Source organism: Megalops cyprinoides, chromosome 5, assembly GCF_013368585.1.
Source record: "Megalops cyprinoides isolate fMegCyp1 chromosome 5, fMegCyp1.pri, whole genome shotgun sequence".
Classification (NCBI taxonomy): Eukaryota; Metazoa; Chordata; class Actinopteri; order Elopiformes; family Megalopidae; genus Megalops; species Megalops cyprinoides.
The window spans coordinates 25,148,779-25,173,121 of NC_050587.1; the positions used below are offsets into that span (position 1 = coordinate 25,148,779).

Genomic DNA, 24,343 nt, shown 5'->3' on the forward strand with positions numbered 1-24,343 from the left:
TTAACTTGCACTTGATGGACGGATCAACGTCCATCACATCATAACTCAGCTTCACACCTACACCAACACATGATTCTCCTTGCTTGGAAGTGAAAGAAGCTGCTGCTTCTTCACTGGTATCACTTCAAAGCACAAGACGCGCAGATTCACTAATCTGTATATGACTTATGTTAGCTCATAGAATACTGTATATTGAGGTAATATTGATGTCTCCGTGTACTATACATATCAGTGTATAAGCGCAGCCCCTGCTTTAAACTAATCCAGGAACATGTCGAAGGAGACGTGAAGGGTGTTTCTCCTTCAACCAATAGGGAGAAAGTTCTTTGCAATCTGACCAATGACCGCAAGAGGTGTGCGATCAGCTTCCGGTGCAAATGAACATTCCTTCTGTCATGCAACTATCATTCACTCCCCTCGGAAAGGTTGCTTCAATATTTGGTCCGAAGTTAGATTTGGAGTTCGTGGCACAATCATGCCGTTCATTGATTTAGAAAGTAACTTGCCGGCGAGTAAATTCACCGAGGAGTTCCTGAAAAAGCTGTGCTCCACAACGGCTGCGATTCTTGGGAAGCCCGAAGACGTAAGTGTTAAAATTATATAGGAGGTTTCTGGTTGTACTTTGTTGGGTTTTGAACTGTTAGTCTGCAACTGGCTTGTGCTGTCCTTGAAATGAAATGAAATGAAATGAATGTGTTCATTTCTTCGAGTATGCAACCGAGGAGAATTTATTTGCACATGTGCTATTCTTTGTAGTGTAATACAAAGGAATAGGATGGAAATGAGTCAGTATAGAATATAACCTACTCTTACCCACATGGGGCAACAGTGATTTCATTATTGTATGTCAAAATCTTCGTGGTGTCATTAGCTTAGTATTCAAAGTTGGCTGCGATGTTGAAATATGACGACGACATAGATTTACTGATTATTTGGTTCCCCGGCAGAGGATGAATTTATCCGTGAAATCGGGGTTGGCGATGCTCATAGCCGGATCTACGGCTCCGTGTGTGCAGCTGTGTGTGTCTGCTATTGGCGTGACCGACACGGCGGAGAAGAACAAGGAGCACAGCGCCAAGATCTTCAGCTTCCTCACCCAGGAACTGGGCCTGAGCGAGGACAGGTTAGTGCACGAAACAGCTCCTTCTTGCTACCGCTGTCATAAGAAGGGAAGAGATCACCTGAGTGCCAAAGGTCGAATGTCAACAAATGGATAGATGGACATTCATTTAGTGTCGTTTGTAGGATTGGTTTGTTTAGATCACCGAAATTAAATTGCTTCCATTTCCTCTATCCTTCACCGCTAGGATCGTTATCAGATTCTACCCTCTGGAGCCCTGGCAAGTTGGGAAGAAAGGAACCGTGATGACTTTCCTGTAGAGACGCGCGCCACTTTGCCGGGAGCGTGCGCAAGCCATTCCGTTCCGATTCGCTCGTTGACGTGGACCCATCGTTAAACGCCAGCCGCACAAGCATTAGTACATTGTAAATGTAAGTAATTTCAGGAGGGAAGCAAAAATGCCTTCAATGCAGAGAGGAGTATAAGGGCGGTTAAATGTATCCAACTGTTTTAAAATGTAAACACATTTTCAGTCACACATTTGAACAAGATAATGACCATGTATATGAATTACAGGTCAGTGAGCTCCTAAACATTCATCTATTACACAGTACCTTATTTTGGGTAAAGGAGTTAGATCAGGAAAATGAGGATGGTGCTTGGATCTACAGATGTATACATGCATCTTATAATGTCCATTAAGAATTAAAATCAACTGAGAAAAACATTAAGAAAGTATATTCTTGTATTTTTCTCCTGTATATGGTACTTTAATTCCACCGGAAAAAATTATATGTACCTGTTTTAAATGGTTTGACTGTCTCTTCCATTGTTCCAGCTGTTTGTATTGTATTTGTTCAGGCACACTGGTACTGACAAGAATGGTACACCAAACTCAGTGATAATTGGGGTGACACAGAAGAGGTTTGAGGGGGCCTAATTTGCAGATGAGGCATGTGTATGTTTGAAAAAGTCTCTGAACCACTGACTGCTGTGAGATGACAACAAAGGTCCTGGCAGCTAAAGTGACTGGAATGGTTTGTGGAAAGACAGTATCTCCGCAGGTCATACATTTCATTTAATGATTTGAGCTGATAATTTACTGAGGTGAGGTTCCTAGTCTAAAGTCACAAGATAAAGCAACATAGAACAGCACTTTGAGTACCACCTGCACAAAGAGGAAGTAATGGAAGGGTTCAGTGCTATTGTAAGACTCCTCAGTGTCCATTACTGAATATTCAGTTACCAAATACCCTACAAGTGGGATTCTCTGATTAAAACAAACACTGTTCAGCACAAGCAGTTAAAAATTTGTATGTCAATTACGTTGTACTCTGGCCTAAAACTGACTAGAATCGTGGTGTGATGATGAATATATACTACTACTAACGTGTTTTACACACAAAATGCAACGAAGGTTTCATATTTTCATATTAAAGAACTTCTGAGGTCTGTGAGTAGTGATCGACATAAAGTCCCTTTGAGAGATTAGCCCACAAAGTGTAAATTCAGAGAGGCCCTGTTAAGTTGCCCGCATCAGTCTGATGAGGAAATGATTCCGTTTTATCTCCCTTCATTCTTAGTAAAACTTTAAATAAAATAAAAAAAATTGGTTTCCCGTCCAGATTATTTGTCATTGTGCAAGTTTTTGAAAAGTTTTAGAATCCTTCTTAACTTCATGAAAAGGTTAAAACCTACCCTTTCAAAAACAACCAATTACAATTCATTGTCCATATTCATTTAGGTGCACTGGTACAGAACGAGCTAACCTGAAGCAAATCCTAACCTTAACCATTAGCTAAATAAATGCAAAACTAACCTCAAATCAGCACTTACATGCAACTACTTCATTCATTCAGCAAGATAAGTGGGTGTTGTTGAAGGCAACCACTCCACATCAGTCACCACAAACTCAAGTACCAGACAGCCTCCAGTTGAGGCCTATCTTACAAATATCTTAAAACTATGAAAAAAAAATTCCGGATATGGAAAAGTCTGGGAAAGGCATGTAAAAGTCTGGGAAAACATTTGTGATTCTGTGTCATTTACCTGGTTATGGGTTAAAAAAGAATTCAGCGATTTTATTCATTATTCTAGGATGTCACACAATTATAGGTCTATGACTCTGTAGCAAATTAGCTGCATGCTATACCAAGGGTTTCACAACATGGCATTCATGGCCTTCGGGGGCACTGAGGCAAAATGTGTTGGAAGGGCCACATTCAAGCTAGAAACATGGGCATTCTGAATATATAATGCAAATAATACACATACAACATAGATACATGCAAACACATTTATCTATACCAGAAGAAGGAAAATATTATGTAAATGAAGAAAATAATGTGAGTCAAAGGGTGTAAGTCCAGACTACAACTTATGGACAGTTTCTGCCTTAATCTTTTTTCTGGCTGAACATTTCCTTGAAGGAAGATCCTTGGTTATAATACTTTGCAGTCTAAACTGGCAAAACACTAGTCAAAAAACCAGCTGAGCTGGCCTGAAAATTGAGATCTGGGAAGAAGTCCAGAGTTTTTAAATGTGACATGAAAAGGAACCCTGTCAGTAGCATTTTCTACATTATTATACATTACGTATAATATGATCATATTCACATAAACCAAAGTCTCCTGCATATGGAATGCAATTAACTATTTTTTTCACTTATGTATGTTCTTGCAACTCCAGTGATGCCAATAATAGGTTGCAACTCTAAAAGATTCCTGCACCAGATGATCCAGTTTATACACAGTCTCTCAGAAAGTGGTGTTCTCCATTTCAGGTTTAATTGCACTGATCCCACATTGTAGTTGCCTAATTGTAATTAATTAGCTATTATCATGTGCTCTAAAACCCCCCATTGCAATCATTTTTTTCAAGAGGCAATCAATATATAGCATTGTTATACGTTGATCAATACAGATATGACCATTAGTGAATGTGACATTACTTTCACAATGCCCAAATGTCAGTCATAGCCAGTATAATCACCTTCTAAAATAATGTTACTGAAACACGAAACTGAACTGAAAACAGGAAGTGAACACAGACATTCTTAAGCTTTCTGTTTAAACCGTTCCCAGTTAAGACGATTCAAGAGAAAATGGAATAAGATCCCTTTACAAGTACAGTAAATCGCGCAATCTGAGATCATTGGCTCCCGTCCCCAAAACGATTGTAGGACAGTCCCGCGTTCATTAAAAAAAAAAAAAGATGAAAATCTTTCGTACATCTTCCTTGCAACAAGATATTGTTGTATTTGTACATTCTAAAAAGTATGTGCTAATCGGCAAAACTACCCTTGTTATAACTGTCCAGAAGTCTACAAGTGTCCGTCCACTTTTGGGGAGTGGCTTTATCTTGCGACGTCGTAGTCCAATCCAACATTCCAGAGTTCGCTTTGTGCACGTCGCGCGAGCAGTGTCTGTGAAAGCGCTCTCTGTATTTGCGGTGCATTCACCATGCCACTCGAACTTTATTTGGACCTTTTCTCACAGCCCTGTCGCTCAGTGTACATCTTTGCGAAGAAAAACAACATACCGTTTGATTTCAAACAGATTTCACTTTTGGAAGGTACGGTAAGACAGTGCTAAACAACACGACACCAAGTCAGTTCGAGGGTGGGTACCTATTTAAGTCTGTCAAGATTTGCTCGCTAAGTGGCTACGCGTGCATCAGAGAAAAACTTCATTAAAATATCATCTAACTAAAAATAAACACACCCAGTGTTAACTGTTAGTGTTAACTGTTAGCCAAGTATGGGGCTTTCTGCTGTTGCCGATTGGCAGCGTAGAAATTGCACACGATGTGGTAAATCTTTATTCACTGTAAAACTGTGCATTGTACAGATTTGTGTCTATGCAGTTGTGCGCCTTATATTCAGTAGGTCTCACTGTAAAGACCTAACTCAGAAAGTGGTGTTATCCATTTCAGGTTTGATTGCACTGATCCCACATTGTAGTTGGGGCTTTCTGCTGTTGCCGATTGGCAGCTTAGAAATTGCACACGATGTGGTAAATCTTTATTCACTGTAAAACTGCGCATTGTACAGATTTGTGTCTATGCAGTTGTGCGCCTTATATTTAGTAGGCTGGCTACCTTTTGGACGTCGGTCTGTTTAGTTGAAACATTTGATTTAGTTTGCGTCGATCTGTGCCACACAGCTGCACGCGCCTTTATGGTAACGTTAGAATGCTCCTTAGAATGACCTTGTTCGCCTGATTGCTACCAGATTAAAAACACTTTAATTTCAATTTCATTCAATACGTCCTCTTTAATTTGAAACTTGAACTTAATTTGTTAAAAGTGAGTTTCCTTCCGCGAGACCAAAAAAAAAAAAACAAAAACAAGACGCCCAACTTTTGAGGTGTGCTCGTTATGAAACAGTAGCAGAGCGCTGGCGAGAAGAACGGCTGAGTCATGTCTGCAAATAGTATCTATTAGCGTGTTTGACTGCTGTCAAGTATTGAACGTCGGATCCGGATCTTCCAAGGTCAAAGCACACACACACATCACACTGACCACACTGCCGAGGTGCACGATCTTTTTGTCCCACCCGTTTTAACACGGTATTTATGTATGGAACGTATGGAACGGTGAGAAAATCATTTGAAGGTATTGTTGATCAGTGACGCCTTTTGTAGATGTGATTTAGGAGCAATTGCGTGCGTCTCTTTCTTGTAGGGGAACAGTATGGAGAGGACTTCGGGAAGATTAACATGATGCGAAAAGCCCCCGCAATCCGGGATGGAGATTTCACTTTAGCTGAAAGGTACGGAATGTGTAAAGGCAACAACATAACTGCCATAAGAGCAGACTGTTGCAACGGAAAGTAGGTTTACTCAATTGGAGGGACTACTTTGTGCGATTTTGTACCGTTAGGTCATTGACAGATTAGTTAGTATATAGTGCTAAAACATAAGAGGAACAAGAATAGTGCATGGATATGAATATGCACCATTTTTAGTGAGTGTGTCAACGCTTCAGTTTCTGTTTGTTTTGAAGAAGAAGAAATAATGTTGGTACTACTCACCCCAAGTACAAAAAAAAAAAAACAATTTAAGTTTTGTGTATTACAATTTTCCCCTAGAAAATGTACATCAGCCATTCATGTGATTGTTCCAGATATATAATTAATTATTAGTTGGTGGGGCAGACGTTTGATTTAATCCCAGTCTCTGCCAGAAAAGAGGAAGTGAAGGCAAAGGGCCAGAAATGGAAGCTGATCCTGAAACCCCCTAGACAGCAATTGTCAATTAATGATGTTTTAAGATACTCGTAATACATGGTACTTTTGCTTAGCAGAATCATTTATCCAGGGAGACAGTGCTTATGTTTTTACATATTATATATTTATACAACTGAATGCGTACTTTAGCATGTTTTGAGCACAGGTCGAACCTTTAGACCAGACTGGGGTTTGAGTCTGAGGTCTGTCATTTTCCTACAATGGCTGGAGGCCAACTGTATTCCACAGCGGCAGGAAACAATTGGCTGTGTTCCACCAAGGGAGGAAAGGTCTTGTTAGGTAGCGTTCCCTCGTCCAGCTGCTTTAGCGCCCTCTAGCTGCTGGAGAAGTGGATGATGTGAGATGTGATGATATGGATGAAGTGATTGCATCTGAAGCACTTCAGCACTCCTGAGAGTGTAGAGGATGCTGCAGAGAGGTAACTTTAATCTAGTATAGTGAGGAAGCATGAAGAGGTATTATAGCACCGCACCCCTGATCCTGCAGTCTTCCAGTTAGAAGCCCAGTTCATGTTATGCAGTGCTTGCAACGTGAGGAGGAAGTAAGAGAAAAGGGCTTTCACTCTCTTTCTGTTTTGGTTTTTGCTCTTTTCCTCGGCGGTTGGTGTCTGCGCCGTAGCATTGCCATCTTGATTTACATGGTGGAGAAGTTCCATACCCCAGATCATTGGTACCCGTCCGACCTGCAAAAGCGGGCCCGCGTGAACGAGTACCTGTCCTGGCAGCACACAGGCGTCCGAATCCACGGGTCCAAGATCTTTTGGCTCAAGGTACAGTATGTTTCTGAAGGTTCTGGTGGAGTTGGGTTTAACAGTGAAGGTTTGGGAGGTTCTGGTGGAGTTGAGTTTAACAGTGAAGAAGGCATGTGTTAATGGAGCATGAATGGGACAGGGGTTCCATAGTTGCTTGATGCTATCTTTAGAAGAAATCACCTGTAGGAAATATGTGGGACTGAAGGGTCTGAACCAATCAGAATTTTGCTCTGCATGACTAAGCACTATGATTAGCTCCCAACAGTAAGCCACTGATAGTGCATGACAGCTTCACCTGCTTTGGTTATTGCAGAGTCTCCTGCCACGTCTTGTATTTTACTCCAGCTCTGTACTCAGGATAGGGTGTGTAGTAGGGCATATCCCATGTGGATAAATGGTACCATGGAGCAATGAGGTGTACACTGAGGTGCAATGAAATGTACAATGAGGTTCAATGAACACAATGGCATTTTTATGTGCTCCCTCTCCAGCTCTTAATTCCTAAGGCCCTTGGAACTGAAGTTCCCAAAGAGAAGATGGATTCTGCTCTGGAGGACCTCGATGGCTCTCTAAAGCTCATCGAAGAGAAGTTTCTCCAAGACCGACCCTTCATCGCTGGAGAACAGATCTCGTTGGCTGATTTGGTAGCCATTGTGGAGATAATGCAGGTACAGTACAGATAAAGATAAAGAAAACAGGCAGAAAAAATTGAAGGAAAGATGGTAATTCTGTACTCTGAAACTGACTATAAGATGCGGTGATAGATGGTTTGGGATTCATAAAGTTATGTGTTTGGCAGCTTGGTGTTGTGTTTTAAGGAGCTCATCTTGCAACCAGGAAGTTGTAGGCTCATCCTGATGTGCTTCGTTAAAATATTCATAAAATGAGAATTGCCTTGGGAAAGGAATTGGATTAGAGCATCTGTCAACCAAATGAATATTAAAGTAATTTTCAAAGTATTCAATAGTATTCAAATGATTCCCTGGTTTTAAAAAGGATATCACTATTGACAAATTACATCTTGACATCATGACGAATTAGATCTGTTTTAGCAATTCGATATATGTTTGTCATGAGCCATGCCTGCTGGTTTTCTCACCTCAATCAGAGCTGTTGTCAATAGCAGTGGGAGAATAAGGCCTCATGAACCCCAGATTGGGTGGAGCTACTTAATGCTGTTCACTGACTTCGAAGCCAAAATCACAAGACTGCTCTCCGTAAGAAAACTTAACTGGTTCACATCAGTCAGGCTCTGATGACACGCATGACATGTTAGCCCCACCCATTTTGGGGTTCACAAAGCTCCTCACTCTCCCACCAGCAGTTCATTGGCTGTTGGCGCTACATGTCCCAATTATTCACAGTGTTTTTCTATGGTCTGCTACCGGGGTGTGGCAGCCGGTGGGTGCCGGCGTGGATGTGTTTGCAGGGCGCCCAAAGCTCTCTGCTTGGAGGGACAGGGTGAAGGCGGAGATTGGGAAGGAGCTGTTCGAAGAGGCCCACGAGCGAATCCTGGGTGCCCAGGAAATGGTCAAGGCTCTGGATGCCAGCAAGCTGCAGGTCTTCAAGCCACGAATCCTTAAGCTGTTTCTCTGAGCATCTCAGCCCACCAGAAGGATGTTAGGTGCAGGTCTTTAAATGAATTGAGTCTGTGTCTTCAGTTATGATCCATTTTTTATAGTCAGTACTTGTAAGCTACCACATGTGTTTCTGGTGGACCTACCATAGCTGCAACAATATTACATTGCATCCATATTTTTACAACCACTTTAACAATTATTGAAACTTTTTTTACAATGTGAACAGTCATGAACAATCTGTGATTTAGTTTGTGCAAAAGATGATTTACTAGTTCATTTAATAGTGAATATTGCTGAGAATATCATAATATCGTGCCATACATTCATAATAAACATCATACAAACAACACTTACTACCATGCATAATATTTCTCAGTTCTTTCAAAAAAGTGGTCATTAATCTGATTTTATTTTTGTAATGGTTACTATATGAAGTAAAGGAAGTTAATTTTTCATAGCTTTTTCATGTATTTACTTTTGAATGAAAGGCACTTTTGTGTTCCTTTTCATTTTGATGATATGATGGTTGGACATCTTGCAACAGGAACTATGATGTCTCAAGGCAACAATCATTTTATTTCATTTTGATTGACCCAATTTTGTAGGTTATGTTAATAGCACTGGGTCATGCTTCCAGCTCTGGTACACTCAGTCTGAAAAGTTGTAAAGAACAACCTTAGGTTACTTTGTGGATAATTTTCTGACTTGTTGAATTTGACCTGGCATGGCTTATGAACAAAGAGAAGTGGCAGGATGTTTTTTTTCTATACATGTCAAATTGAAAGCATGCAGGCGGTCAGGTTGTAGTATTGTACATAAACTAACACTCTGCCTCTAGCACAATGGAGCTACATCTTATCAAACATGACCAGATGAATGAAAAAAGCCAGACAAATCCCTTTTACCCTTCGTGACTGCAGCTTAATAAGATTGAGAGAAATTTCCTGTATGCAATCATTTATGCAACTTGCTTAACAAAATGTTGGCAGCTTTTTTTCTCCTTATCTCGGGGGAGAGGACAGGAATGCACAGCTGTGTTAACTCCCAGTTCCGTAGTCTCGTGCAAGAGGCTCACAGCATAGAGGACCTGGTGCTCTAAATTCATTGGCAAACTTTCATAGACTACAGTAAAGATGCAAGGTATTGCTCATGCAGTGTTTTATAGATACTTAATGGATTTCAGGCACTTATACTGGGGCCTTATTAGATGGTCAAATGTAAAGAGCCTCACTGGTACTTTAGCTGGAACCTACTCATTGCAATAGATGGTAGGGGATCCTTAATAACCAGTTATATTATTGCCTCGAATACTCTCACCAATGACATTGTTGTCAACATTCTTTGACATTGAATTTTCATCAGACTGCTCAGCAGAATGGACATGTTTAGCTATAACTCAATCACGTACTCACAAAATCACCCACTCACCCAGTTTGATTGCACATCTTCCATAAATTAATGACAATACCTTTGCTTTACCACTAGATGGTGAAAAGGGACTAAAATGGAAGAGACAAAAGGTACCTGCTAAAATAAAGGAAAGTAAAGTGTAAAGTGTCTTAACAGGGTATTGGACCACCATGAGCCACCACAACGGCTTCCATGCTAGAAGATTGCACCCCACTGTGGGGTACAAGCACTCGGGCCTGTAGGCTTTTTTTGGTTTGCACACTCTTCCAAGTTGTTGAGAACAGGATTAAGGAAGTCTCATCTGAATATTTTTTTCCACAGCTCAGTAGACCACTGCTTGTGTTTTGTGCACCACTTTACTCACAAACATGCATTTTTAGATGTAATAAGGGGGTTATGCAATGCAACATGACCATGGTGTCATTGTCAATGGACTGTTCTTGATGATGCTGTCTGCTCATTCCCTATAGTGGTATTTGCAGTCAGCTGTTTCAGAGCTGCTTATCTGATTTGCCTTGTATGTTGAACCAATGCACAGACACCATGGTCAAGCATGTTTAGCAGTCATTACCAAGGCATCACTCAAAGCCACTAAGATCTCTTCCTCTAGCCATGGTAGCCAAAATAATGAGCAACTGGGCATGCCCAGTGTTTTTATACATGTCCAAAGCATAATGGGATGTTAATTGTTTAGTTAACTCAGCACCTGCTTCCAATATGCTTTGTAACCATAATTTCCTGAAGTATTTACTGTGTTTTGGCACTTACTTCTATCTTCTCCTATTGTTAACTAACTGATATGGAACAATTGGAATGTTTTGCTTTGGCAGAGGACAGAGTTGCTTTGGCAACATTGTCTCATTGGTTCATCCAAACCAGTGATTGACAGCATATAGTGGCTTCACATTATGGGATTTGCAATGCCCTGTGGTTAGCAATAACAGAGCCATAGGCTCAGAGGAGCACCTGGGGGTCCACCTGTTTTAATCACAGTATCGGGTTGGATCAGTGATGACTGCAGATAGAGAAGAGACACTCTTGTCCCTCTAGAATGCTCCCATGCTTCAGAGGGAAGATCATAGGCTGTGGCTTCACTGGCCACTGTCAGGTGTTTCTGGCCCTGTCCTGTGTTGGCTTAGAGTCACTTAGAATAGTCACACATTTAGTTTCATTCACTCTGTTCTGACCATTTATTTCTTCCAGTTTTGTCATAGATCATTTACCCTTCACTCTGCCTGACCATTCCAGCATTCAATAGAGTGCAACAGAGAAGTGCTTCTCAGTTATAGTATTTTTTTTTGGTCTGGTTTTTTTTTTCTTCATTTGTCCAGGAGCTAGCTTGAAAACTATTAAAAAATTAAAATTGAAGGAGGCAAAATTATTATGCTACTCTTTTTGGTTGTTGAATTGTAGTTAATTTTAGTTAATTTGGAAGTAATGTCACATACTTGGCATTTAAGTCAAGTTCAACATACAGTTTTATTTTAAATTTCTTAAAATGTTTGTTTTAGGAGATCAGTGGTTTACTGTTAGGTAATTTATTAGTTACATCAATGAAATATACATTGCCCCTGGTAAGAACTGAAAACTGATCTATGTCTGACATGCAGTTCTCCATTCTACAAACCAATTAGCTCACCTGAAAAATAGCCTTTTAATTGGAACATTTACTACAGACATGCAGCAATTACCTAACCAATTACCTCAATAAAAACAGCAGTTATCCACTCAGATTTTTGTGCGTTCCCTCCTACCTGCTGTTCCTTTCCAAAAACGCATTTCACCAGCTGTTTGTGGGAACTGGGTATGAAGGAAGGAAAACTCCTACTAGCCCATTCAACAAAGTGGAAAAAAAACATGTCTAGGTAATTATGTACAGTCTGGTTTAGCCGTGTTGAATGTCAGGTCAGAATTGGGCCACAGAGACTCTGTGTTGTAGGGGAACTATTCCCTGGTACGTAAAATGTAATAATAATAATGTGATGTGTATTTTACCTGGAATGGTAAATGAAAATGCTACATAGCCACAGCTGCATTGAGTTGTTAGGGAGACTGATGAACATAGCAGTCAATTCTTCAGTATTTCATAATTCATAATCTTTTATCACTCATACCGTATGTCATATCACATTTACAACATGGTGACAGTTTCAGATTGACTGTTTCAGCAAAACTGAATGTTAATAAAAGGAACTAGAAGGAAAATAATTAGAAATCGCTAAACTGGACACTGGTAGTGTAGTAAATGTGTAAATGTTGTATGAAATATGTGGCTTGGAGCCCCCAAAATGCATTGTGTAATTGAGGAAAAAGAATCAGTGACAATCACATGCAGTCCCATTTCGAAAGTGTGGGAGTGACTCATTTTTAGATGCTTGTAGTGATGATTATTTAGCAACCATGTCACAGGATTTATCCGACTAAATGCTGTTTCTGGGAAGGTTCATGTCAAGACACAACTTCCACCTCCAGTGTGTGTTCTCAAAATGTGTGAAAGCAAGGTTCATATTTCAGTGGCTATTTTGATGCCCAGTTTTGTTGAATGAGCATTAAAATGACATGGACTATTAGTTCTCTATAGGTCAAATGACAGCATTTAAATATTTTGGAGAGAAATGTATACAAAGACAACCTTTAACCTTTGATTTTGTCCCATTTGTCCTCTTTTACACTTGATCTGGGACTATGAAAACCATCAAGAAAATATATTTAACAGAGGGGCTGCTAAGTAGCTTAGTTGGCTAGGTGCTTGTCTTAAGTCCAGGTTGAGTCCTCTGGCCCAGGGTTACAGAGTAGGCCAGCAAGTAGCTCCTGCCCTCCACTGTAGTGCACTGTGGGACTTGTAGTGCAAAAAATAGCCATTGACTGTGTGCGGGTGTATTAGAGGATTGCATTCATCTTCCCTTTCTATGCTCAGTCTAAAATAGTTATAGCCCCAGTTCTAGTCCTTGGTTGTGTATTCACATATGCATGTTTGCTATGAAGGAATTTAAAGAGGAAATGAGGCAGATGGAAAATGTAGTGTATTTCTAGATCACTTTTCACCTCTGCAGTTCACAGAGGGTTTAATTTTACTTGATTTCTGTTCATTGACAAGAGCAGTGGAATATATATATATATATATATATATATATATATATATATATATATATATATATATATATATATATATATGCATGTTATATCAAAATACCTATAAACTTTTCTGTCCCATGTAATACCGGGGCTGTTCTCTTGTTTTCCTTTTGGATTCTGGCCAGATTTCAATGAAGTCATACACTAGACTATAACATAAATATAGTATATGGAAGAGGCAACACAGGCGCTGGCCATTAACAACTTCCGTTGAGTTCTATGCATAGAAGTCATTGGTAAGGTAAAAATCATCCCTAGAGATGCACAGTGGACTCTGATGTTCTGAACTCGGTTAATTACTTTTGATTCAACTGACCAACAAGTCCAGATGTGGATTTAACATCTTAGCCAAGATGTATCTGATTTGACATACTGATTCATGTGTTTGCTAAATGTTCATTGCATCGGAAATTTGTTATTGGAAGCTTATAATAAAATAAAGCTAAATGCGTGTAATTGGTTAACATTGTTAGTTTATTAAACAAGTGTATTGGTTGGTATAAGCCTGGTTGAAGTTGTGTTAGTAGAAAGGGTTAAAAATGATACTTGCGACGCGGAACCACCAGCACAATGCAATGGCACAATCTACTGCTATGATTCCCTTTTTTCACAATCGCGCATCCTTTTCACTTCCTTCATTGTCGTCGCTGTTCGACATGCAATGCCATGGCTCAGACAGTATCCTTATAAAATTTTTTAAAAATTAATTTACGTTTGTTACACTTGTAAGTCGCTTTGGATAAAAGCGTCTGCCAAATGAATGAACGTTTCATTGGTCTCAAGACTGAGGCAAAACTCAAGAAAGCTTGTCATCCTCAGAAAGCCCCCTTCTTAGTACTGCCATATCGACTGGCACTCAGGCTATCAGCAGACCTGAACAAACCTTTCTCAGAATATTTTATGTGCTGGTATTTTGATACTTGGTAAAGATAAGAACTATGATGCATTTCATTCCTAAGTCTTTCTTCGTTCCGCAAATGTTTTCCATTGACCACCTTATTATATTTGTACAGTATTTTTTTTTTTTTTAGCCCAAATTGATTCTTAAAAGCGGGATTTTTTTAAACAGCGTAAATGTAGCAACGAGACTGTCCCAATGACTGTGATCGCTATATGTATTTGCTGTTTTAAATCGCCATTTCTCATTTAGTGAGTGGGCTGTACTTAAATCTCCGACATGACATTTCTCAGGGCATGTCATTTGAAACCGTGAAGCTGGGATTCAAATAACTTTTAAACCCTGACCGAGTAGCACAAAATTTCTATAAACTTTTACTTGCTGTTATAAAGTTACATGGTATTCCGACCTTTATTCCCTCTTTGTATGTGATTATGTGAGGAATTTACTATGCGAGGGATGCTTCGAATTCAACTGAGCTGTGTTTATGCGTTATGAACGCACCGTGGCAAGGGGTGTGTTTAAGAATGTTGGTCACGTTTTTGACTCCCGATTAGGTAGTCTTACCGTGCTTCCATTGACCTGCTCTTGCGCTCCTCTGGGGAAACACAGGATGGATCTGTCGACATTGTGAATGCAAGCGGAAGATGAACTGAGGTAGATGGGAATTTTCTTGGAAAGTCGTGATGTAGATCAATTGAGCTTGTTAATATGCGACGAATCCCGTGACTAACGGGAAAAGGCTGGACGCCCACTCCTTGCAGCGTGAGGAAGTTGGCTGCGGCACCTGTACGTCTCGTCGTAGGACAGAAACATAGACATGGCCCAAAACAAGGGGTGCAGTGGGTCTCTCTGTCAATGTTTTTTCGAATACGGAACTCCCAAAATACTTGTAATCAGGAGCAGAAAAGTGGGCACAATCAACAGGCTGATTCAGGCTGTCATCATTGCCTACGTCATCGGGTGAGAAGTGTTCCTAAACTAAAAGTACTGTTGCTGAGAGCTAAGAGCCTTTATTTTGAATTATTTTAACTACATTTAACTTAAAACCAGTAACTAACTGTGTTTACTGCGTTTACTTTCTATACATCTTTATTTTGAAACCCTCAAAACCCCCTGTGTTCAAGTTTATTTTAATTTCCGTTGAAGACCTGTCTTTCAAACAATATTTACTGCGGCTCTTAATTTTAGGAAACCTATATTCAGACGTTAAATAGTGTTGCGGGTTTATTCTTCAACCACCAAAGTCTATCCCTTGATGAAGGGTTAAGAGTTCTCGCGGGAACCAGGATTTAGTAAATATGTAGACAATCTTTCTCTAAACTCTGAACCCGACTTGTCAAACAGCTTTTTAGTCAAAATCCTTAGGGACCTGTAACGGACACGGGTAAGCTGATTCTGAATGCATGCTGAGGCGGTAAACTGGGGCCAGTGGTAGAATGTTCCTCCAGATGGAAAAGCACACTCTCGCTCTTCACATACGCTTGCGGTCTAATCAGACTTACGTTAATGTTTTCAAAATGTGCCCTGCTCTGTTTGAATGGTTATAATAAATTTTTACCGGCAGCATTCTCTATGTCGGTCAGGCAGTATTTAATGCTAATTCATGGACTTCATTCAGCAACGCGCTGATTTTATTGGTATTTTATTTGCTCTTTGCTCTCTAGTGCGTTACGTGTGCCTGAATTCTACGGCAGGCCGTATAAAGTTTTTGTTCTTTTAAGGTAGTCCCAAGTGAGGTAGAGATATTAAGCTGTCGTCTTCGTCGAACTTCAATCGGCTGAACGTGTGAATGTTGTCAGAAACATCAGTGTGGTGTAGGATTGTAGTGCAAAGTCATTAAATAGTGTTGTGGTGATATTTCTAGTTGGTAACATTTTTTCATCATGTTGTGTTGTTGATATAATTTTGTCTAGATTCACCTGTATGTTATAGTCACTGAACCTACGGGACACAGGAGTGATTTTAAGTTTCAGGAATTGAAATAATAATGAAATAATTCAATAAATCTATACAGAGATGTGTGGACATGGCAGTATAAGTAGGGAGTTAAACTGTCCTTGTCTTTACACTCTTAAAGTAGTTTGTCCAGTAGACTGTCCCGGATGCAGGGTGTTGGATATTTAATGACTTTATATGACAGTATTTGACCTTTGAACAAGATCCAAGATATTTTTCCTTGTCTGAGATTAAGACCAAGACCAATGTGAATCCTCCAGAGTCAGATGAAGGCTTTTGAATTTTGGATGAAGGGGTGTGTTTTGATCTTTTCATCCCTTTTGGCTGATTATTGGACCTTATCTGCATGACCTCCTTTTACTATCATGTTATCCCAAGACCACAAATTAGACACCAGGAAACCATGATCAGAATTAAGACCTGATATTCGCATTCTATCCCTGCTATCTGAGACTGCATTTCAAACCACTGCCTCACTCTCCAGCCAATGCTGATCTATGATCTGTGCTGAACACCACAAGTCCTTCGGTTATGCACAGCACTCCGTTGGTCAGCTCTGATCAAGGGTCAGTGCTGGTGAGAGCAGTAGGGAGCAAAGAAGGAGGTTTGAAATTTTCGTTCGGTGTCCCTTCTCACCTGTCCAGGTATGTCTGTGTGCTGAAGAGGGGTTACCAGGACACTGACACTGTCCTCAGCTCTGTCACCACCAAGGTGAAGGGCATCGCTCTGACCAATTCCTCTGACCTTGGCCTACGCGTCTGGGATGTTGCGGATTATGTCATCCCACCTCAGGTACCACCCAAATCTCAAAAGCAGGTAGAAGATAGTCCAATACCCCCCATTCCAGTCTCCACTTCCTGTTGTCCAGGGCTCCACGTCAAGTTTTGCAAGTTCCACTTCCCATTGTCCAACAGTCTATTTCATGTTGTTCTGGGCTTCACTTCCTATTGTCCAGTAGTGATGGTAGAGCAAGGCTTCATGAACCTGAAAGAGGGTAGGCCAGTCATGCTACCTATTACTCTATACCAAGGACATCGAAGTCTTTGGACTCAATCAAAAAGGCAGTGGCTGACCTCAAATGATGGCTGCAACTATTATAGGAATCGTGAAGCATCCCTCTCCCATCATTACTGTCCAGGGTGTCGCCATGGGTGTCACCTCCGTTTGGTCTACGGTACTGTGTCCCGCATGCACCATAAGTTGAACCAGGCTACAGCAGGGTTATATCGGTACCATAATGGAGAAGGAAGAAGAGAGCAGCTTGGTACTCATTACTCTGTATTGCCTGTCAAGGAACAGAAATGTTGATAAAGCTTTGTCATTTTTCATAGTAGTGATGATTATGACATCACATTTCAGTCTTAAGCCAGAAAAATGGCTCCATTTCTATTTTCATTGTTTCACTGTCTTCTTTGTGTTTTTAAAGGAGGAGAATTCATTTTTTGTGTTGACAAACCTGATCATCACGCCGAACCAAACACAGACGCAGTGTCCAGAGGTAGGATAACCTGGGGCATGTCCTATTTCCTCTCTGCTGCTGTAATAAATGTCAAAATGCAAAGGATTTAAATCTCACAGGACCATGAACAGCCTAAAGGGCCCTCTGATTCAATTAACTGCTGAAATTCAATTTATCAAGAACTCTGAACTCATCACTAAATTTGAAATTGGGTTGGGGATGCACATAGTTGTCATTTGTGTTTAGAGGGAGATAACGGTGAAGGGCAGTGGTTCCATCTAAGAGAATCTGGGATAAAGGATTACTGCAATGAGTGTAGTATATTTTGACCCAGAGGTTTCATTTCAATGTGGTAGTGGTAAGATTGGATAATGATGTGGTGTGTCTTTTTCTAGCTTTGGTTTTCAATTTCATAGTATGCTTAGCATATACATTAAACAACACTATTTTCATTGTCTGAAAAAACATCTGTTATCATTGGACATGTTTCATCAAATAAGTGCAAAGAAGAAGTCGTCATTGGAAGAAAGTAATAACCATTTGAAAATTAAATCCAGGGAAAGTGTTTGGTGGGATGTTGGACACCAGTTAGATGGCCCTTATGAGGCCAGTTGTAAAAGACTTGGTATTTTCCAACCAGACATCTTCCATAGGTTTGTGTTTGTCAGAGAAGCTAGAGCTGACCCTGCTGCTGTCTGTTTTTACCAGGTCCCCAGTCCATCCTCTCTGTGCACCTCAGACAGTGACTGCATTGAGGGCTTTAAAGATGCGCGCGGAAACGGTAGGCTCCCGACAGCAAGACTCGCTGAGAAGTTATTTATGTGCCCATTAGGCCTTTGTAGAAATGGTTCTCCGGCACCCTATGATTGGAAATTTGGTTTAAAAGTGCAAGCCAAAACCTACAACCTGGATTCAAAACGAGCTGTGTCATTTGTCAGTAATGACCATGAGCCCATGTCTTCACTCTTAGTGTAAGCTAGGGAGCTTGTAGTGTGAAAAGTTGTTGCAATAGTATCATGTGTATTTGAGGATTGCATTAACCTCAAACTAACGTGATTACAAGTGAAAGTTTTGGTTTGTACTTCCTGCTTTATGCAAATTTCAAATGATTTCTGCTTTTATTGATTCACGAGATGCCTTAGTTCTGCTTCTAATTTGTGCCTCTGTGAAGTTCAAGCCAGTAATACTGTCAGAAATAATTTTGCGAAAGGGCCTAGCTAAAAGTAGATGGGCCAGTTTTATTTCTGAATATGCACATGCAAATAGATCTTATATCTTTTTGCATTTGATATGTTGGCTGAAAACAGTGAATTTAGCATCCTGCACTGATATCCCACCTGAGGCTACGTCCTTGGTTCAAACCTTTGACGCACTGTGGTTAAAGCCACTGATGTTAATTATGCCGTTGATGGAAACATGCCCATTTTCCTCAGGTGTGCGCACAGGGAAGTGTGTGAAATATTCTGATACGGTAAAGACGTGTGAGGTTCTGGCCTGGTGCCCTCTGGAAATCGACCGAGAACCACCAGAGTGAGTATGTCACGTAACACAGTTCCACAAGAATACTTATTAGGTAGTAGTTCTATTGAGGCACAGGCTGGCATTTGATCATATCTGCATAAATACACAAGTAAATCAGTGCACAAAGGGAATAAATTCAAAGGCAGTCTAGGCGCATTATTGGTTTGTGTGTTGTTTGTTTGTTTGTTCAAACACTACCTTTGATTGGTCCAATTTATTTCATTAAATGTAAATATGTACACTGATGCATCTTTCAAAATGTACAGTATGTACATGTACACACATGTACAGTATTAACCTTTGATGTATCATTTAATTAGGAAATGCCCAACTGAGTAAATGGCCTGATCATGCTCAGTTTAAGGTGCAACAAACACCACCATGAACATTAACTTACCAGGAAACGTGACTGACACACCCACTGTAGCCAGTGATTCGGGAATTCATTATAAAGCATGCTTACATATACGTGCCTCCGTTTCATTCTCAATCACAGGCCTCCCATGTTGGCGGATGCAGAAAATTTCACTGTGCTAATCAAAAACAACATTCGATACCCTAAATTCAACTTCAACAAGTGAGTCCTCTGGCATGTATTTTTTTTTAACTACTAAATCTTTAAAACCACTTTAACTGTTGTGCAATATTTTGAAAGTGCATTTGGATTTTGGTTGGATGGATAGGGAAACTGGATAGCATTTCTGAAGGACACACATTTATAAAACTGTAAATCCCTTTCTGGTGTGCGATTCCCTTTTTCCTCTTTTCTTTAGTCATTCTGTGGCATTTAGCCTCACCAACAGTACATGTTGCATAAGGCAGTATGATGAACACAGGAAGGGAAGGAAAATGGCAGTCTGCAATGCATGGGGGCAGTATATGGCAGACAAACATTCGGGAATGCAAGACAGACAAGCTTCACAAAAAAATAATCCCTGGAATCGAAATTTAAATGTAATTTAAAGTAGTTAATTTCAGTCTTAATTTAAAACACAATCTAAAATATATATATATTTTTAAAGGAATTAAAATACCTTCATTCCGGTTGGCACTGAAAGCAAGTGTCCCCCAAAATCTGTCAAAACTGTCAAAAAAAGTGCAACCTTGAGGGAAGTAAATACAGTACAGGATATGGAGGGAGCTGATTTTTCCTGCCTCAGCGCATTTAGTTGTGTTCAGTCATGGCTGTTTCTCCCCTGCAGGAGGAATATTCTACCCCACATTAACAAGACCTACCTGACACAGTGCATCTATAATGCCACCACAGACCCAGACTGCCCTATTTTCAAGCTCAAAGACATCGTGGAGGGGGCCAAGGAGGACTTCCAAACCATGGCAGTGCATGTTAGTTTCCTTCCCTCCTCTGCATATTCCCTCTCTGTTGGCAGGGACCGTAAGCATGTTACCAGTGTGGTTTGACCAAACATCAATATCTGGTGAAATGTAATATTAGCCAGAATATTAGCAGGCATGGTTATTATGACATAATGTGTTCTTGGATACTGTGGTAAACTGGATCTTCAGGAATTTAATCCCGTTTTCCCACACAGGCGGTGGGAGGTTACACTCCTGAACACAAGTGACACCATGAACTTTACGGATGAAAGAAAAATGCTCGGTGTTATACTTTCAAGTGGTTTATAGGGTTTATAGCAGCCTTAACAGTGGAATTGTAACGCTGAGAGTTCCACTGTCTGTAGGGTGAGGCAGGGGAGACTCAGATTCATTGTATTGGCATTGAGAGTTCTCTCTGTATGGGGAGGAAGTGATGGGGGTTCAGATTTATGGGACAAACACCAAGAGGTCCTCTCTCTGTAGGGGGGGGTGATGGGTATTCAGATTCGCTGGGACTGTGACCTGGATATGAGTACGAGCTGGTGTGTGCCGAAGTACTCCTTCCGCAGGCTGGACAACAAAGACCCTGAAAACACTGTCGCCCCAGGATACAACTTCAGGTAAGAAAGCAAAGACTGGCACTGCCAGTGTGGTGGGGCACTGCGGTGTTTACGGAACCAGTCTCCTGCCCAAGAGGCTGCAGGTTTGATTACCAGGTGGGCCAATGCTGTTGTATCAGTCAGCATTTCAGTACTTAACCTCATCAGTTCAGTTAGAGATTTGAGTGTAGAAGGGTGTGGATTCAAGTCGCTGCCCAGTTGTATCATTCAAAATATTGCCCACTACCTCTCTGTGCAGCACTAAGCATGAAACAATATACTGTGAATAGTGGCCCTGCAGTAGACTTTTGTTCTGTTCAGTGAGTGTACTTGTACATCAAGCCACTTTGCACTATACAACTTGGCATGGACATGGCTCCTCCTTTTAGATGGATTATGTGCCAAATGTGTGATCAGATAATTCATGGCAATAATGATCCAGCTTCTCTGTTAGGTGTGAACTGGGGGGTACCCCAGAAAACCCTGACAACTTGTAGCTGCAGAAAGAGATTGCCTTTTTTCCATAAAATCAGAACTAGGTCAGCTTGAAAAATTGTAATTTGTTAATTCTGATGTTTTTTTTGTTATATTGTTACCTAGGGCAGCTCACCTTATTTTTACATGTTATCCATGTATACGGGTCGATTTCTACTGAAGAAATTCAGGTTAGGTACCTTGCTCAAGAGTAGAATAGCATTCAGCCTTCAGGGAGTCAAACCTGCAACTTTTTGTTTACAATCCCAGTTCCCTGAGCACTGCACCACCTTTTGTGGGGACATGGTATATGGTTTCTGTCCAGGTATAAGGTTTGCATCGTGTTTGGTTTTGCATTCTCTTTAAACTCACAGTGTAAACCTGAATGGCTGTGCTGATCATAATCTAACAGTCTCAGAATCAGAATCTTAATAGTGATTCTAATCTGTTTTACAGGTTCGCAAAATATTACAAATTTGGCAACGATGTGGAGACGAGGACATTGATCAAAGGGTTCGGGATCCGCTTTGATGTAATGGTCTTTGGCAAGGTGGGTCTTCACACAAATCAGGTGAATGAAGGGAAATTGCCAGAGCTACAAGTACAAGTACAAGTTATTAGTCTTTCTCCACACATGACTAATTTACAAGCATGACTGAATTATAGACTGATACAGGCACAATGCACGACTGCATTATGCCTGTAGTGATATTATCGTAACTGCATTATATATGTATCATGACTGCATTGTCTGTGTCCTGTCTTTCTGCTGAAGGCGGGGAAATTCAGCATTGTACCAATGCTGCTGAATATTGGTGCTGGGCTTGCTCTGCTTGGACTGGTGAGTAATGCTTGGACACGCTTCCACCAAACCTTTCTGTATATTTTAGTCTTAAGCCATGATGATTTTCACAGAAACTTAACTAGTGAGCACAATGTTGCAGGAAAGAAATTTGGTGAAAAATTATGAGCGTACAAGTTAATGCACAAAAATATATGTATAAACCAAATAGCACAATTTAACCGTGATACTGACTGGGAAGCTCAATGACTCATATAAAGCACTAAGTGGATGCACCCATAAAGGAGAAGTATTCAATAAACACAAATATGATGTGCTAGTAAAACTACAAATTGTTGATTTATGTGAAATTGGGTTTTACCATTAATATTTGTAGATGTCCATTCTAAATAACATATGTAATGCATAATGTTGATTTTATTATGTGTTTAATTTCCATACTGAAGTTGAGTGACTCCTTTCATTTAGGTCTGAGGTCCTATTCAATGACTGAAAGACTATTAATGTTTGTTATGGTTGTGAAACTGCTTGGAGATGGCAAGCTCTGTCTTTTCTTACAGTCCTCATTTGTGATAGAATAATTCTGTCTCTCTGTAGGTAACCCTCATCTATAAATTGGGAAATTGGGGGTTTTTATCTTTGTAGTCATTCTCATCTGTGCTTAATAATGCAATCAAGTTCTTCTTCTGTGAGGGCATCTGTGATTTGATAATAGCGTGCTGTATCTCTCTGTAGGTGACCTTACCTTACCTGTGTCTGGTCTGTTCTTTTTCTCTGAGACTGACCATCACCTGTGATTGGTCTGTTGTGCTTCTCTATAGATGACCACCATCAGTGATTGGTCTGGTCTGTTTCATTATAGGTGACTGTTGTCTGTGATTGGATTGTCCTCACCTTCATGACAAAGAGAAACCAGTACAAAGTAGAGAAATTCTCATACATGGATGATTTTAACTTGGTGAGTAGCATTTTCTTTATCAAAATATCTAAAAATATGAATGTAACACCTATTATACATTTCAAAAATATCAATTGAATCTGTTAAAACATTGCAATTATTCATACTGCCATACACAAAAATTAAATTATTACATTGTACATAACTTTTGTAATTTTGTATACTGTGTAAGAGAAGCCTATGCATAATTTAATTACAAAATGAAACTGGTCAGGTGACAAGTATATATTTATATTATACTTGACATTTTTTGAAATGTGTTACTGTATATAAGAATATTTCCTCATGTTTATTCTGCATGAACAAACATATCTGCCACCTTGCACATCCTCCTTTGACATGTGTCTGCTTTCAGATACTGCTCAACTGGTGCTAAGGACTGATGGGAGAGTGAGGCTTAATGAACCCCATAATGGGTAGAAGTATCATACACTGTCAATCACTGGCTTGTATGAACCAATCAAAAGACTTCCCCTTCCACATAAAAAACAGTAATTAGTAGCTCAAATCAGCAAGTCACTGTTGGCATACTGTAGCTCCACCCATTCTGGGGTTCTTGAAGCCACACTCTGCTGTGGTTTCTTGCAATGAACTATAATGTTGAAGATCTTTGAGAAACCTAATCAGAATGATTTTTTTAAGCTTTCTGAAGAGTAAGGACCCCAGCAATACATCACATTTCATAGAGGTGTCAACACAGAGGAGGACAAAGGACAAGGTGGGAAGGAAGGAAGGAAGAGATCTATGCTGGACAGTTAAATCTGAACCTCCAACCTTACGCCACCCTCTCTCCCCCCCGAGCCTCTAAAGCCATACTCCAACTGCACTGAAACCTTAAAACCTCTGAATCCTGGCAAAATTTGAACATTTTGTTTTTCCCTGAAGCTGAAAAATTTCCTCAGATTATTGAGCTACAGATTTCACATGCATAATAAAGTCAGTGGGTTTCTGAAGCACATTGGGTGATTCTACTAATTACAAGTTGGAGGGTGAAAAACACACTCTGTTACATGTCTCAGGGACACAGCTAAAACTGTTTGGCCTCAAACATTCCTGGTTTTACCGTAACTTTGAAGCTGCTGTATTTTTAGTGCTTTCCTGTTGCTTGGTCATAAATGAATAAGGCAAAGCTTCCATTTAGTCAAGTCCTCATT

At 40.2% G+C, this 24,343-nt stretch overlaps 3 protein-coding genes across 4 annotated transcripts; all 3 read left to right on the forward strand.

The window, feature by feature from the left end:
• The first annotated feature begins 393 nt into the window (after positions 1-393).
• ddt (D-dopachrome tautomerase) lies at positions 394-1,835 on the forward strand. The gene is made up of 3 exons (XM_036529863.1): positions 394-583; positions 948-1,123; positions 1,308-1,835. The coding sequence occupies exons 1-3, from the start codon at positions 476-478 to the stop codon at positions 1,378-1,380; spliced, it is 357 nt and encodes a 118-aa protein (XP_036385756.1). The 5' UTR covers positions 394-475; the 3' UTR covers positions 1,381-1,835.
• Positions 1,836-4,461: 2,626 nt separating this feature from the next.
• gstt1b (glutathione S-transferase theta 1b) lies at positions 4,462-9,005 on the forward strand. The gene is made up of 5 exons (XM_036528843.1): positions 4,462-4,633; positions 5,744-5,831; positions 6,927-7,077; positions 7,551-7,727; positions 8,458-9,005. The coding sequence occupies exons 1-5, from the start codon at positions 4,522-4,524 to the stop codon at positions 8,653-8,655; spliced, it is 726 nt and encodes a 241-aa protein (XP_036384736.1). The 5' UTR covers positions 4,462-4,521; the 3' UTR covers positions 8,656-9,005.
• Positions 9,006-14,682: 5,677 nt separating this feature from the next.
• On the forward strand, positions 14,683-24,107 carry p2rx4a (purinergic receptor P2X, ligand-gated ion channel, 4a). 2 transcript variants are annotated; one of them, XM_036529166.1, is made up of 12 exons: positions 14,683-14,739; positions 16,686-16,833; positions 17,468-17,539; positions 18,209-18,281; positions 18,934-19,030; positions 19,518-19,598; positions 20,224-20,365; positions 20,840-20,976; positions 21,886-21,979; positions 22,205-22,270; positions 23,094-23,189; positions 23,832-24,107. In XM_036529166.1, the coding sequence occupies exons 1-12, from the start codon at positions 14,717-14,719 to the stop codon at positions 23,844-23,846; spliced, it is 1,044 nt and encodes a 347-aa protein (XP_036385059.1). In that variant the 5' UTR covers positions 14,683-14,716; the 3' UTR covers positions 23,847-24,107. The 2 variants fall into 2 exon arrangements, with proteins under 2 accessions (XP_036385059.1, XP_036385058.1); XM_036529165.1 differs by lacking the exon at positions 14,683-14,739 and adding an exon at positions 14,774-15,045.
• The last annotated feature ends 236 nt before the right edge of the window (positions 24,108-24,343 follow it).

Coding starts and splice junctions, on each gene's coding strand:
- p2rx4a (XM_036529165.1), top strand. CDS start 14,903: ATGGCCCAAAACAAGGGGTGCAGTGGGTCTCTCTGTCAATGTTTTTTC. Junction 19,031..19,517: donor ATCGACCGAGAACCACCAGA/GTGAGTATGTCA, acceptor TCTCAATCACAG/GCCTCCCATGTTGGCGGATG. Junction 19,599..20,223: donor CCTAAATTCAACTTCAACAA/GTGAGTCCTCTG, acceptor TCTCCCCTGCAG/GAGGAATATTCTACCCCACA.
- gstt1b (XM_036528843.1), top strand. CDS start 4,522: ATGCCACTCGAACTTTATTTGGACCTTTTCTCACAGCCCTGTCGCTCA. Junction 7,078..7,550: donor CCAAGATCTTTTGGCTCAAG/GTACAGTATGTT, acceptor CTCCCTCTCCAG/CTCTTAATTCCTAAGGCCCT. Junction 7,728..8,457: donor CCATTGTGGAGATAATGCAG/GTACAGTACAGA, acceptor GGGGTGTGGCAG/CCGGTGGGTGCCGGCGTGGA.
- ddt (XM_036529863.1), top strand. CDS start 476: ATGCCGTTCATTGATTTAGAAAGTAACTTGCCGGCGAGTAAATTCACC. Junction 584..947: donor TTCTTGGGAAGCCCGAAGAC/GTAAGTGTTAAA, acceptor GTTCCCCGGCAG/AGGATGAATTTATCCGTGAA. Junction 1,124..1,307: donor CTGGGCCTGAGCGAGGACAG/GTTAGTGCACGA, acceptor CTTCACCGCTAG/GATCGTTATCAGATTCTACC.